The 13037-nt window shown below is 57.6% G+C and overlaps 1 protein-coding gene across 2 annotated transcripts in view; it reads right to left on the reverse strand.

Annotated features, from left to right (window-relative positions):
• FRMD5 (FERM domain containing 5) overlaps positions 1–13037 on the reverse strand; it is a 60966-nt gene that overhangs the window by 5669 nt on the left and 42260 nt on the right. For both annotated transcript variants that reach the window (XM_071441086.1, XM_071441085.1), the window contains exons 2-12: positions 12527–12631; positions 11984–12026; positions 11470–11548; positions 9591–9688; positions 8540–8663; positions 7838–7925; positions 4486–4574; positions 3796–3859; positions 3124–3215; positions 1974–2048; positions 236–304 (exon numbers count right to left, since the gene is read on the reverse strand). In XM_071441086.1, the coding sequence (XP_071297187.1) occupies positions 236–304; positions 1974–2048; positions 3124–3215; positions 3796–3859; positions 4486–4574; positions 7838–7925; positions 8540–8663; positions 9591–9688; positions 11470–11548; positions 11984–12026; positions 12527–12631 (926 nt within the window). The remainder of the gene's footprint in view (positions 1–235; positions 305–1973; positions 2049–3123; positions 3216–3795; positions 3860–4485; positions 4575–7837; positions 7926–8539; positions 8664–9590; positions 9689–11469; positions 11549–11983; positions 12027–12526; positions 12632–13037) is intronic.

Raw genomic sequence — 13037 nt, forward strand, 5'->3', positions numbered from 1 at the left:
CCCACCTGGGGCACATGGCAGTGCCCTGACCACGCTCCCACCCCGGCTGTGCTCCCACCCTGGGCCCACAGCAGCGCCCTGGGCTCACAGCAGTGCCCTGGGCCCACAGCACCCTCTGACCATGCTCCCAACCCCAGTCACAGTCCCAGCCCGGGCTCACAGCAATGCCCTGGGCTCACAGCAGCGCCCTGGGCCCACAGCACCCTCTGGCCACGCTCCCACCCCAGGCTCTCACCGGTGGATCTCGGGGGGCTCCCTCTTGATCTTGGCGCTGGACTCCATCACCTCCTTGGCGACACGGCCACTGCAGGTGGGTCAAGAGCAGCAGAGGTGAGGACAGGAGCGCAGCCCTGGCAGCCACGTGGGCACCCCAGTACAAATTCCCCAAGCTTCTTCCACAGCTACTGTCATTCTGGCTTCCACTAGATTTTATAAGTTCTTATTTTATCTCATTTTGTGCTCTGCAAACCAGCATATTTTTATACTGTACACCTTTCCACCTAGCATTCCCTACAAGTAACTCCTTGAATTCCAAAGGAGATGGTACAAGAGAAGTAAAAAAAAAATTACACAGAAAAGTAAAATGAAATCATGATCAAAGCTACAGGCAGCTGCTTTCTCCTGGTTTGGTAACATATACAGTAAGCCCACCATGAAAAGCATTGCAGGAAGACTGTTTTTCATGTTCCTGGTTAAAGTAATACCTATAATCCAGTGCTAACATTGGTGTGGACGTTCTGGAAAATGCTTGGTACGTGTATTCAAAGCATGCTTCTTCAGACTGAACACAGAGGGCCCGTGCACGGCCTGGGCCCCTCCCCACACAGCTCCAGGGGAAAGCAGAAATGTTTCCTCCAGGGAAATGGGGGCGATGGAGAAACCTGAGCTGACACCTCTGCCACCAAATCCTGCTGCTTGCTCTGGCATGGGATGCTGGACACCAGGGGTCACCTCCCCTCATGGTGTGTGAGATGGACACACCATGGGCACCCAGGTCCTGCCCTGCCAGCGAGGAAGGTGCCAGCACTGTGCGCCTTGGTGAGAGGACATGCTGGGGTGTCTCATCCTGTAGACAGGATGTCCCCAGTCCAGGCTCTCACTCCAGCAGCTCAGCACGGGAATTTAGGGATACTGGTGATTTGTTTCACACCTTGTATCCCTAGATCTCCCATCCTCCACTCCTGTCCCTCCAAACCCTCTCCTGGGAGCTGGGGACAGGGGTGGCCTCTGTGACACAGAGACAGAGGCAGAGGTGGCCGGGTGGGATCAGCACTGCCATTGGGGATCTCTGGAAGACTCTGAGATGTCCCTGGGCCGCTGCAGCCCCAAGCTGCTCCCCAAGGAGCACCCAGGAACACAAACCCAGCAGCTGCTTCTGTGCCGGGATTTACCTGTGCAGGATTTACCTGTGCCAGGATTTACCTGTGCCAGGATTTACCTGTGCCAGGATTTCCCTGTGCAGGATTTCCCTGTGCACGATTTACCTGTTCAGGATTTCCCTGTGCCAGGATTTCCCTGTGCAGGATTTACCTGTGCAGGATTTCCCTGTGCCAGGATTTCCCTGTGCAGGATTTACCTGTGCAGGATTTACCTGTGCCAGGATTTCCCTGTGCACGATTTACCTGTGCAGGATTTACTTGTGCCAGGATTTCCCTGTGCCAGGATTTTCCTGTGCAGGATTTTCCTGTGCAGGATTTACCTGTGCAGGATTTCCCTGTGCACGATTTCCCTGTGCACGATTTACCTGTGCACGATTTACCTGTGCATGATTTCCCTGTGCATGATTTCCCTGTGCAGGATTTCCCTGTGCAGAATTTACCTGTGCAGGATTTAACTGTGCCAGGATTTACCTGTGCCAGGATTTACCTGCGCCAGGATTTACCTGTGCAGGATTTCCCTGTGCACGATTTCCCTGTGCAGGATTTACCTGTGCCAGGATTTCCCTGTGCAGGATTTCCCTGTGCAGGATTTACCTGTAGCGGAAGCGGCTTCCCTTGAAGAACAGGTTGCTGCTGGACACCGTCCGCACCTGGCTCGACTTCTCCAACCTGCAACAGGCCAGGAGCGCTGTGAGAGTCCTGCTGAGCTCTGGGAGCATTGACACCTGCGTGCAGGGACCCGCACTCTCCAGATATGAAAGCCCCTCACAGCCTGGGAGCTGCAGGGTGACAGACCCGGCCCCACCTGGGCAGGTGGGCACTCACCAGAGGGACCATCCCACCTTCCCCCCATCCCACAGGAGCTGATCCCTCACCCCAGGAGTGCCCAGCAGCCCCTCAGGCCAGCCCAGGGTCCAGCCGCAGGGTGCAGGACCCAGCAGCGATCCACTGCCACGATTAATCACAGAGAGATTTGTAAAGCAATATTGCAATTTCATTCCGTGTTCATGTAATGAGGAGTGAAACCTGCTGATTGCAGCTGCTGATTGCAGAATTCCCGGTGGGAATGCATCGCATGCTCTGTCTCGCAGCTTGCTGATTAAAATAAAACTCATTACCAGGCACAAAGTGGCCTGGGTTAAGAATGGCATGAACAGGATGGTGCTGCTTGGCATTCCGGGCTTCGTCCCAAATAATTAGTTATAATTTCCTGATGGGAGTTTGCTGAGGAGGGAAGAGCACAGAGGGGCTGGGAAAGGAGGGCAGAGACCCCATCCAGGGCACCAGTGCTTTTGGTGGCTGGTGGCTCTGCCAGGGCCACTGGGACAAGGTGGCACAGGCCAGTGAGTGACCACTGGGACAAGGTGCCACATGGCAGTGAGTGACCACTGGGACAAGGTGCCACATGGCCAATGGCAGTGAGTGACCACTGGGACAAGGTGCCACATGGCAGTGAGTGACCACTGGGACAAGGTGCCACATGGCAGTGAGTGACCACTGGGACAAGGTGCCACATGGCCAATGAGTGACCACTGGGACGAGGTGGCACACGGCAGTGAGTGACCACTGGGACAAGGTGCCACATGGCCAGTGAGTGACCACTGGGACAAGGTGCCACATGGCCAGTGAGTGACCACTGGGATGAGGTGCCACATGGCCAGTGACCAACCCTGGTGCCTGGATGGAGCCCACAGGTGGGCACCCATCCACGGGGGCTGCAGCACACCCCCAAAGCAGCACGTACTTGTAGAAAGCCTGGTTCTCGATCCCACACTTCCAGAGGTGTTTGCAGGCTTCTGGTGTCGGGGCAAAATAGGTGAGAACAATTTTCTTCTCCTAAAGAAGAAAAACAGGGAGTCAGGGGGAGGACAGGGAGTGGTGCTCATCCCACAGACAAAGAGTGGAGTATACAGAGCTAGAGAGTGGCACTGGCAGGGACAGATCCTGCTCTGGAGCCACTTGGGCTGCAGGGATCAGCCTGGTGCAGCACCTGGTGTGAGGGATGGGCAGATGTGCCCACACCTCCCAGCCTTTGGGAACAGCCAGAAACACAGCGGGGTTTAAAAATTCCTGCTCCTGTGGGAGCCAACCCCAGCCAGAGGAGTCCTGTCTGACTTTGAGGGATGATGGCAATGAAGAAGCACCTTGGGAATAACCCAAGGGTGTTTATAACTGGAGGGCATGGCCAGGAGCTGAGGGGGCCCTGGCAGAGGCCCCGTGTGGCCTGGCCTGGAGCTAAGGGGGCTGTGGGCTCCAGTGCCCACACCTGGGCAGCAGCAGGAGCAGGGAGGTGATCCCAGCAGAGGCACAGAGCTGCTGTCCCCACGTCCCTGCCCTGCAGGGCCGGGTGGTGCTGCTGCCGTGGTCCCAGAGAGCCCGCTGTGCCCAGGATGTCCTGGGGAGGGGCAGCACTCACCTCCTTCTGACTTACGTACAGATAGAAAGTCTTCCCCTCGAATTTCATCTTGGTCACCTCGTTCCTGGAGGGACAAGGACAGGCAGGTGGGAGCTGAGCCAACCCAGCCCAGAGCCCACCCAGCGCTCCCAGAGCCTGCTTTCCATCCCAGGAGGTGCCACAGGGCGCTGAGAGCAGCCCTGGCTCACAAACCCGTGGCTGGAGGGGGGCACAGCCCGGGCTGGGGCTGAGGGTCAGCGGGGGCTCGCCCATGGGCACTGGCAGTGCCAGCTGCCAGGGACAGCCCAGGCACAGCCCAGGCACAGCTGGGCATCCTGCAGTGACCCAGGGACAGCTGAGAAGGCTCCCGGGGGCGTTTGGGATGCGGCTGACATGGGAAAGATGAAGTTTAATGGGGACAAACGTAGGGAACAACAACGTGGGGCAGCAGAGCTCTGCGTGCACCAAACACTGCCCCGTGCCCACACAGCCGGCCACCCCCTGGACACCCCATGGATGCCCAGGGAGCAAGGGGAGCCCCTGGGGGAAAATCACCACTGGCAGTGAGCTCACACTGGGAATGAGCTCACACTTGATGAAGTGAACTCACACTGGCGGTGAGCTCACCACCTGATGAAATGAACTCACCACCTGATGAAATGAACTCACCACCTGATGAAATGAGCTCACCACCCGACAAGGTGCACTCACCACTTGATGAAGTGAACCCTCTTGTTCCCCTGCAGCACGACGAAGCCGAAGGGGGTGAATGCCAGGAACGCGGCGTTGCCGGACACGTCCTGCAAGGCAACAGCCGGGGCTCGTGCAGCTGCTGGCCACCAGCACAGCTGGAGCATCACTGTCCCCCCTGCCCCTGAGCCGGGCACTGCCCAGCCCCGGGTGCCAGCACTGCCAGCAGGGTGCCACAGCTATCTGTAATTCCTGCATTAAATGTCATCTTGACATTTATAGAATTCCTGCTGTTAGTATAATATCATGTTATAATTATTGCAATTAATATGTACATATATATATATTATATATAAATACATAATTTATTTTTATAGATTTTTATATATTATATATTTATATACATAAATATATATATATATTTATGTGTATGTACATATATTGTAACTATTATTCCATGTAGGTATATTTAGTTATTATATAGATATATGCTATTTATGTGGCACATATAATTACTATAATATATATAGTTTAATATGGTTATTTATTATTTTATCACAGAATATCCTGAGTCAGTTACCTGTTATTGTCTACACTAAATGCCATATTGACATTTATAGAATTCCTGCTATTAATATAATACCATGTTGAAATTGCTGCAATTAATGTGTATTTTATATATATATATATACACACATATATATTGTAACTATATTACTCTGTGTAAATATATATAATTATTATATAGATCTACGCTATTTATTTGGTATATATAATTACTATAATATATATAGTTTAATTTTGTTATTTATTATATTATCACAGAATATCCTGAGTCAGAAGGGACTCACAAGGATCGCTGACGTCCAAGTCCTAAATATATGTATATTATATATAGCAATTAACCCAGAACACGATAACCCCCAGCTGTACTCGGCTCCCTTGGAGCCCTGCCCAGCCAGTGCCCGGGTGGCACCGAGCCAGTCCAAACCCAGTAATCAGTGTGAGCCCTTTGGCCCAGTCCAGGGACTCCTGAGCCAGTCCAAACCCAGCAATCAGTGCCAGCCCTCAGCCCAGTGCCAGTCCAAACCCAGCAATCAGTGCCAGCCTTCAGCCCAGTGCCAGTCCAAACCCAGCAATCAGTGCCAGCCCTTAGCCCAGTGCCAGTCCAAACCCAGCAATCAGTGCCAGCCTTCAGCCCAGTGCCAGTCCAAACCCAGCAATCAGTGCCAGCCTTCAGTCCAGTGCCAGTCCAAACCCAGCAATCAGTGCCAGCCCTTAGCCCAGTGCCAGTCCAAACCCAGCAATCAGTGCCAGCCCTTAGCCCAGTGCCAGTCCAAACCCAGCAATCAGTGCCAGCCTTCAGCCCAGTGCCAGTCCAAACCCAGCAATCAGTGCCAGCCTTCAGTCCAGTGCCAGTCCAAACCCAGCAATCAGTGCCAGCCCTTAGCCCAGTGCCAGTCCAAACCCAGCAATCAGTGCCAGTCTTTAGCCCAGTGCCAGTCCAAACCCAGCAATCAGTGCCAGCCCTCAGCCCCATCCCAGGGGCTCCTGGGGACAGGCTGAGCTGTGGGTCAGCAGCACTGGCTGGATCCATCCTGGGGGTTTGGCCAGCAGATCCCCAGAGGGCTTTGGAGGGTGCTCAGAAGCAAAGTCCATCTCAGCTGTCAAGGCTGAATGGCCAAAGGAAGGCAGAGAGTGCTGACCCTCAGCCCCACACCTGCACACCAAGGGGAGCAGCCCAAACTCATCCCCAGGCTGGCACAGGTGGGACATCCCTGCCTGGCACAGGTGGGACATTCCTGCCTGGCACAGGAGGGACATCCCTGCCTGGCACAGGAGGGACATTCCTGCCTGGCACAGGTGGGACATCCCTGTGTGCCCCTGCCCCAGCCAGCCACAGCTCAGGCCTGGCTGCCCAAAGGGCTCATCCCCAAACCTGGGAAAACCTCCAGGGAAGGAAGCAGAGTCTCGGCAGAAGGATGTGTCCTCCTGGGTGTGCCACACAGAGCACAGGTCCCCACATGGACTCAAAAAATGTGTGGATGTGGCACTCAGGGACGTGGTTAGTGGTGGCTTTGGGGGATGTTTGGATTCGATGGCCTTTGAGGGCTTTTCCAACCAAAACCATTCCATGGTTCTCTTTGGCCGGGCCAGAAGTTCTGTCCATCACAAGAAACAGAGAAGCAGAGGGACCCCTGCTATTCTCTCACACACAAACACACATTCCTACAGGGATTTACATACAAAACAGGCACCAAGGACAACCCAGGACTCAGTGAGCCCTGTGAGAGGAAGATCTTCCTCTGTGTTTGTTTTTTGGGGGAGAAATCTACTATGAGAGTACCATGAAAACTTCAGAGAGGATTGAGTTAAGGGACATTGAATTGAAGGTGTCTGCTGAGGGAAAAACCCTCATCCCAACTTCTGCACAGTCCACTGGGGAAGAGAGAACAGAAGAATCAGCTTCATTTAACTTTGGCTTCCAGGTCCTTTAAGCACATTAACAGCAGCTCTTGATGAATTAGGCAAATTCTGCTGATAGACATACAAGAGTGTATGTTTGTCCTCATAGGAACGCTAATTAGTGTAACTCAAATATGTTCAAAAGGTTCTTGAAGTAAAAGGATGGCAATTACCTGACTCCAGCAGCAAAGGTCACGGGTGGGTGGCTGCTGGCAAGACCACAGCTTCAGAGGGAATTCAGAGCAAAACAACCTCTTGGGTACTCAGAAACTACCCACAAACGGGAACCCCCCCAGATTTACTGCAACTGTGTGTTTATGTGGCACAATCCAGGGAAAAGCCCTGGGGAAAAGCCCCAGCACAGGCACTGCCTGAGAACAGAATTTTCTGTTTGCTCTGTATCCCACGTCCATCTGCATGTGATGGGATTACCAGGGAGCAGAGAGCCACAGGCAGTGACATCCTCAGTCAATAAAGAGCATTTCCAGCAGCAAACTGGATTATGGGCTGGGCAGGGCAGAGGGATGGGCTGTCCCAGCCAGATTAATGCCTGGTGCCTCCTCAGCCACGTCTCTGACCTTGTTCTGGCCTCCCAAGTCCTGCTTCTGCAGGAGGGCATCGACCACCCTGTCGCAGCTGTCTGTGCTGAAAACACCTTCCTAGAGCTTCCCTGGGAGGTTTCAGAGCATTCCCCTCTGCCCTCGTGCTCTCACCCTGGCCAGGGATGGGGCTGAGACTGAACAAGGCTGATGGCCCCAGCACAGCCCCCTGAGCACAGCCCCAGAGCTGCTGGCAGGTGACAAATGCGCTGGGGACAGTCCCCAGCACCTCAGCGGGTCAGCACTGGCCACAGAGAGGAGTCCAGCCCCAGCAGCAGCCCCAGGAGTGGGTTCAGGAGCTGCTTTACCTTGCATGGGTGTGGGTCAACCCCGTAGGTCTCCAGAGTCTGGGCTTTCCTGAGGAAGTTCAGCTCCGAAGTAGCTGGTGTCTGCCCACTGCAGGAGGGAAAAAGAGATTGCATGGCAGACAGGGAGGCGAGAGGCAGCTGCAGGGGCTCTGTTGGCAATGAAGCATCAGCCACAGCACATTCCCATTGCATTTTCACGGGATCAGCAGGAGCCCAGCACTGAAGCCTGGCCCACCCTCTCTGCCAGCTGCATCCACAGCAGCCACGCTGAACCGGCAGCACTGGCAAGGGTCAAAAGGCACCTGCCAAATTCAGGGAGGGATTCCCTATTTGCAGCACAAAGACTGGGGGCAAGGAAAGGGGAGCTTGGTGGCAGAGGGCAGCAGCCCCTGGCCCATAAGGACCCAGCTTTGATGGGTTTTTGGGAAGATAAACCCACGTCCATCCCCAGGAACCCTTCAGGACCCAGCTCCAGAGGCAGCAGCAGTGCCATGGGATAGTGGGGATTGCTGAAGGTCTCCACAGCTCACGTCCCTGGAGAGGGGTGAGGGCAGCAGGGCTGTGAGTGCCCGGTCCCTGTCCCCATGAAGCCCCCTGGGCCATGCTGGCTGAGGCAGGTCCCAGCTGCATGTGACACAGGAGTGACAATCCCAAAGGGGCACAGAGGTGCTCTGGCTGTCACTGACCCCGCAGCTCCCCTACCTCAGCTCTGACTTGTGGATCTCTGCGATTTTCCTCTCCAGCTTCTCCGAGTGCTTGGGGAAGAACTGGAACTTGGAGCTGTAGCCCTCAGGGTGCTTCCCTGGGTCGTAGTCCCCAATCTCAGCTGGAGGGAGACAGATCCAGTGGGGAAGAGCAGAGCACAGCGTGCATGCCCATCTCCATGCCAGCCCAGGAATGCCCTCCCACCCCACTGGAGGGATCCTTTGCCAGGCATTAACTGCATCCAATTAATTTTGCAGTTTGTGCGGCTGTCACCTGGCAGCAGATGGTCACCATCCCAAATTTATTAATTCCTCAAGCTGCAGGAGCAGGCAGGAGGGCAGGCAGGAGGGCAAGGGCCGGATGAGCCCAGGGGCTGCTCTTGGGGACACCCTGTGCAGGTGTGGCCTTGCAGGTGAGCGCCCAGCACCATCCTCATCCTCCCCAGCCTGGCACCCATCCTCACTGCCCCCAGCCCAGCACCATCCTCACTGCCCCAGCCCAGCACCATCCTCACTGCCCCAGCCCAGCACCATCCTCACCCTCCCCAGCCCAGCGCCATCCTCATCCTCCCCAGCCTGGCACCCATCCTCACTGCCCCAGCCCAGCACCATCCTCACTGTCCCCAGCCCAGCACCATCCTCACTGCCCCCAGCCCAGCACCCATCCTCACTGCCCCAGCCCAGCACCATCCTCACTGCCCCAGCCCAGCACCATCCTCACCCTCCCCAGCCCAGCACCATCCTCACCCTCCCCAGCCCAGCACCATCCTCACTGCCCCCAGCCCAGCACCATCCTCACTGCCCCCAGCCCAGCACCCATCCTCACTGCCCCAGCCCAGCACCATCCTCACTGCCCCCAGCCCAGCACCCATCTCATCCTCCCCAGCCCAGCACCATCCTCACTGCCCCCAGCCCAGCACCATCCTCACTGCCCCCAGCCCAGCCCAGGCGGGTGCCCCGGTCACTGCAGGTGCCCCGGTCACTGCTGCCAGCGCAGGATGGCAGGGGCCTGGCAGGGAAAGGCAGTCCCTGCTGTGCCAGGGCCTCACCCTGCAGGATGTAGGCAGCCAGCAGCGCCGCGTCCGACGTCTTGCAGAGCAGCCGGCCGTGGTACAGATCCCTCTTGATCTGCAGGAAAACCAGGTACCTGGGCACAGGGGGAGAGTCCCTTCATTAGGCACAGCTCAGATTACCCAAACAGCCCATTGGACATGGAATACCTGCCACCAGACACCTGCTCTCCCCCAGCAGCCCAACGCGGCCCTTGCTGGGCTGACCCTGGCCAGGGTCTCATGATCTGGAGCCCACCAGTGCCTGCTGCATTTCCCCTGGGTGTTCAGCTTCCCCAAAACGTGATTTTCTCCTTCCCAAGCTTTCTGTGTCCTTCTAGGTCTCGGTGTATGCACCCAGATCCCTCCTGCGTGCTCGCTGCATCACCCAGGGCCAGCTGCCTCCTGTGCTCCCCATCCCTGTCTCTGTGCCCGGATAAAGGACAAACTATGCTGGAAAAATTACACATTCCAATAAATTTAAACCTAAGTAACATTTTGGGCTGCGTCATGTGGCGTTTGGGAAAACCTTTAGCTGGTGGAACATAAGTCATGAGCGAAGGAGCAAAATGGAGTGCTCAGAAATGAATTTGAATAACCAGACTTGCACTCTGCAGTCCTCGGTCATGCCTCATTGCTCAAATCTGAGTTTATGATGAGGTAAACCATTAATTTTCACAGATAAAATACATTAAAGAGAGATCTTGGTATTAGAGTGCAGTCAGACCAGGGAAAAGTGAATTTTAAGCCCAGGCTCCAGCTGCAGCTGCAGGCACACCTCAAAGGGCAGCAAGCAGGGGCAGCTCACCTGCACGGGGGCCTCAGCCTGGACCTGTGGGGGTGGCAGAAGGCAGAGTTAGATCAGGTTTTGGGAGGAAACTCTTCTCTGTATTGCACCCGCTGCCGTGGGCAGGAGCAGATCAGGCTGCCCCAGTGGCAGGGCCCAGCAGCCTGGCAGAGAGGGATTTCTCCCCACACGCCCCTCAGCCGGCCCCTGGCGCTGGGCAGCCGTTCCCCCTGGCCTGGCGCTGCAGACTCTCAGGTGCCGTGGGAGGAGGGACCCCTTTGGTCCCCACAGAAGGTGCCAGCTCAGAGCCCTTCCCTGCAGGCTCCAGGCAGTTCCCCCAGGGCTCAGGGCTGCTGGGGACCCACGTCCAGGCTCAGTCTCCAGAGCTGCTCCGTGGGGCTCTGGTGTCGTCCCTGCTGGCAGGAAGAGCAGCTCGAAGAGCCCCTAGAGATAGAACTGAGCAGAGGCTGTGCTGCCAGCCCTGCCGTGCTGCCAGCCCTGTGCAGCAGCGCTGCCCCGGCGCTCCTGGCAGCACAGGGACACGCTGGCTGCTGCAGGATCCAGGGCTCAGCCACGCCAGCCCTGCCCAGCACGGCAGGGACACCCGAGATGGGGCAGGCACAGTGCCGGCCCCTGGGCTGGAGCAGCCTGAGCAGCAGGGATTGTGTCACGGGGCTGGGGCTGGGCTCTGCCCTGCAACGGGGCTCTGGGACTGACTGCACCCAAAGGCCAGGCCAGGGATGGCTCAGGCAGGAAAGGACCTCAAAGCCCACCCAGTGCCACCCCTGCCATGGCAGGGACACCTCCACTGCCCCAGGTGCTCCCAGCCCCAGTGTCCAGCCTGGCCTTGGGCACTGCCAGGGATCCAGGGGCAGCCCCAGATGCTCCGGGCACCCTGTGCCCACCTTCAGCCTGGGTTCCCCACCAGGCACAGCAGCTCCAGGGGCTGACCCAGCTCAGGTGGGCGCTCCTGTGCCTTCCCCCCACAGCAGGAGCAGCCCCAAAGCACCCGGGCTGGCTGGGGAATCCCAGTGGCTCCACACAAGGAACCCGTCCATGTGCTCCTGCCCCTGCTGGCAGTGCCCTCCTCACCTGGTGATCTCCTCCTTCAGCGCCGCGGGGTCCGTGGGGTAGAACTTGACGCGGAAGCACATGGTGAAGGGGGGCTGGGCTGCAGAGAGCAGGGACATGTGTCACCAGAGGCCAGGGCTGTCCCCTGCACCACGCTGCTCCCTTCAGCCAGGTCACACTGGGGTCCCACCTGCCCTGTTCCCCCAGGCTGCCCTGGTGAGGAGGGGCAGACGCTCCTCGCTGCAGGGCCATGGCGAGGGCAGGTCCCTGACAGGGCTGTGGGCAGTGCCAGGGGCTCTGTACCCACCCCCAGCCCACTGCCCACTGCCCAGTGTCACCTCCTCACCCCGTCCCTCCTGTCCTGCTCTCCCTGAGCTGCTGCCCTGCGCTGGCTGTGGGGCTGGTGGGGATAACCCAGCTCCCAGCCCTCCAGGGCAGATCCTGGGGGAGGCACCCGAGGGGGCAGGCACGAGAAAATGGGAACACACGTAAGGTGGAGTGAGCAGAGTCTGCCCAGACCTCCAGCAGCACTCACCCCGCATCTGCTTCACGACCGACTTGGTGAACTCCAGCCAGTGCTGCAAGGAAAAAACGGCAATTAACGCCTGACAGCCGTGACTGGGCAAGGCGGGGAGGATGAGGAAGAGGAGGGTCCTGCTCTGGGTGTGGATGAGTGGCCCTGGAAGGGAGCTGGGAGAGCGGGAGGCTCGGGGCTCCCATCCACAGCGAGGGAGCAGCTCCGTGCCCAGCTCCTGGCTCAGCATCGGCTGCTCCCTGTGGCAGAGCGGCAGAGGAGCCCCGGAGCAGGAATTGGCTGTCCTGTGCCTTGTACTGATCGCTGGGGAGCGCAGCACGGGGCCGTTACCGAGGCTGACCGATAGCTGTTATCGATCGCTGTTATCGATAGCTGTTATCGATAGCTGTTATCGATAGCTGTTATCGATCGCTGTTATCGATCGCTGCGCCTGCACAGCGATTCCCGTGCACCGCCTCGGGGCTCTAAGGGCAAGGAGGGACTGGAGGGGCCCCGGAGCTCGTTCTGCAGCAGCCCTGCCCGGGCAGGGGGGCTCTCTCTCACCCTCTGCTTGTCGGGGTCCACAAAGCGGATGCCGAAGTAATCCTTCTCCAGCAGGTTCAGGTGGTGGCACAGGAGGTCGAACAGGTACTGGCCCTTGGCATCTCTCTGCAGGACGAAGAGGGTCAGTGACAGCACAGGGGCCGGGGGGCAGAGCCCGGGGATGTGTGTGAGGGCTCCGGAGCTTGTGGAGCGACACCAAGGACGGCCCAAACCCCGCACAGCTCCCGGGGTGACGTTTCCGGCTCCGGAACCTTCTCCCATCCCACCCGAGGGGCAGCTGAGCCGGCCATGCCCCATAAGAAGGGATGAAAGCGCCCAGGCCCAGGTGGGAATGCCCCGATGGCTCCCGGGTTTCCCACCTGAACCGGCTGTGCAGGGGCCACCATCGCCCCGATGAAAACCATCGTCCCCTGCAGGCTCTGCTCCCTATCGGCCGCTCCTCTCCTGTCTCCACAGGTGGGTTTGTGCCGTCAGCCCCCTCTGCCCCCGGGCTGCTCCTGCGCAGAGGTTT

The sequence above is a fragment of the Agelaius tricolor genome, unplaced genomic scaffold (assembly GCF_023055355.1).
Source record: "Agelaius tricolor isolate 1412-34295 unplaced genomic scaffold, bAgeTri1.0.p SCAF_16, whole genome shotgun sequence".
NCBI lineage: Eukaryota > Metazoa > Chordata > Aves > Passeriformes > Icteridae > Agelaius > Agelaius tricolor.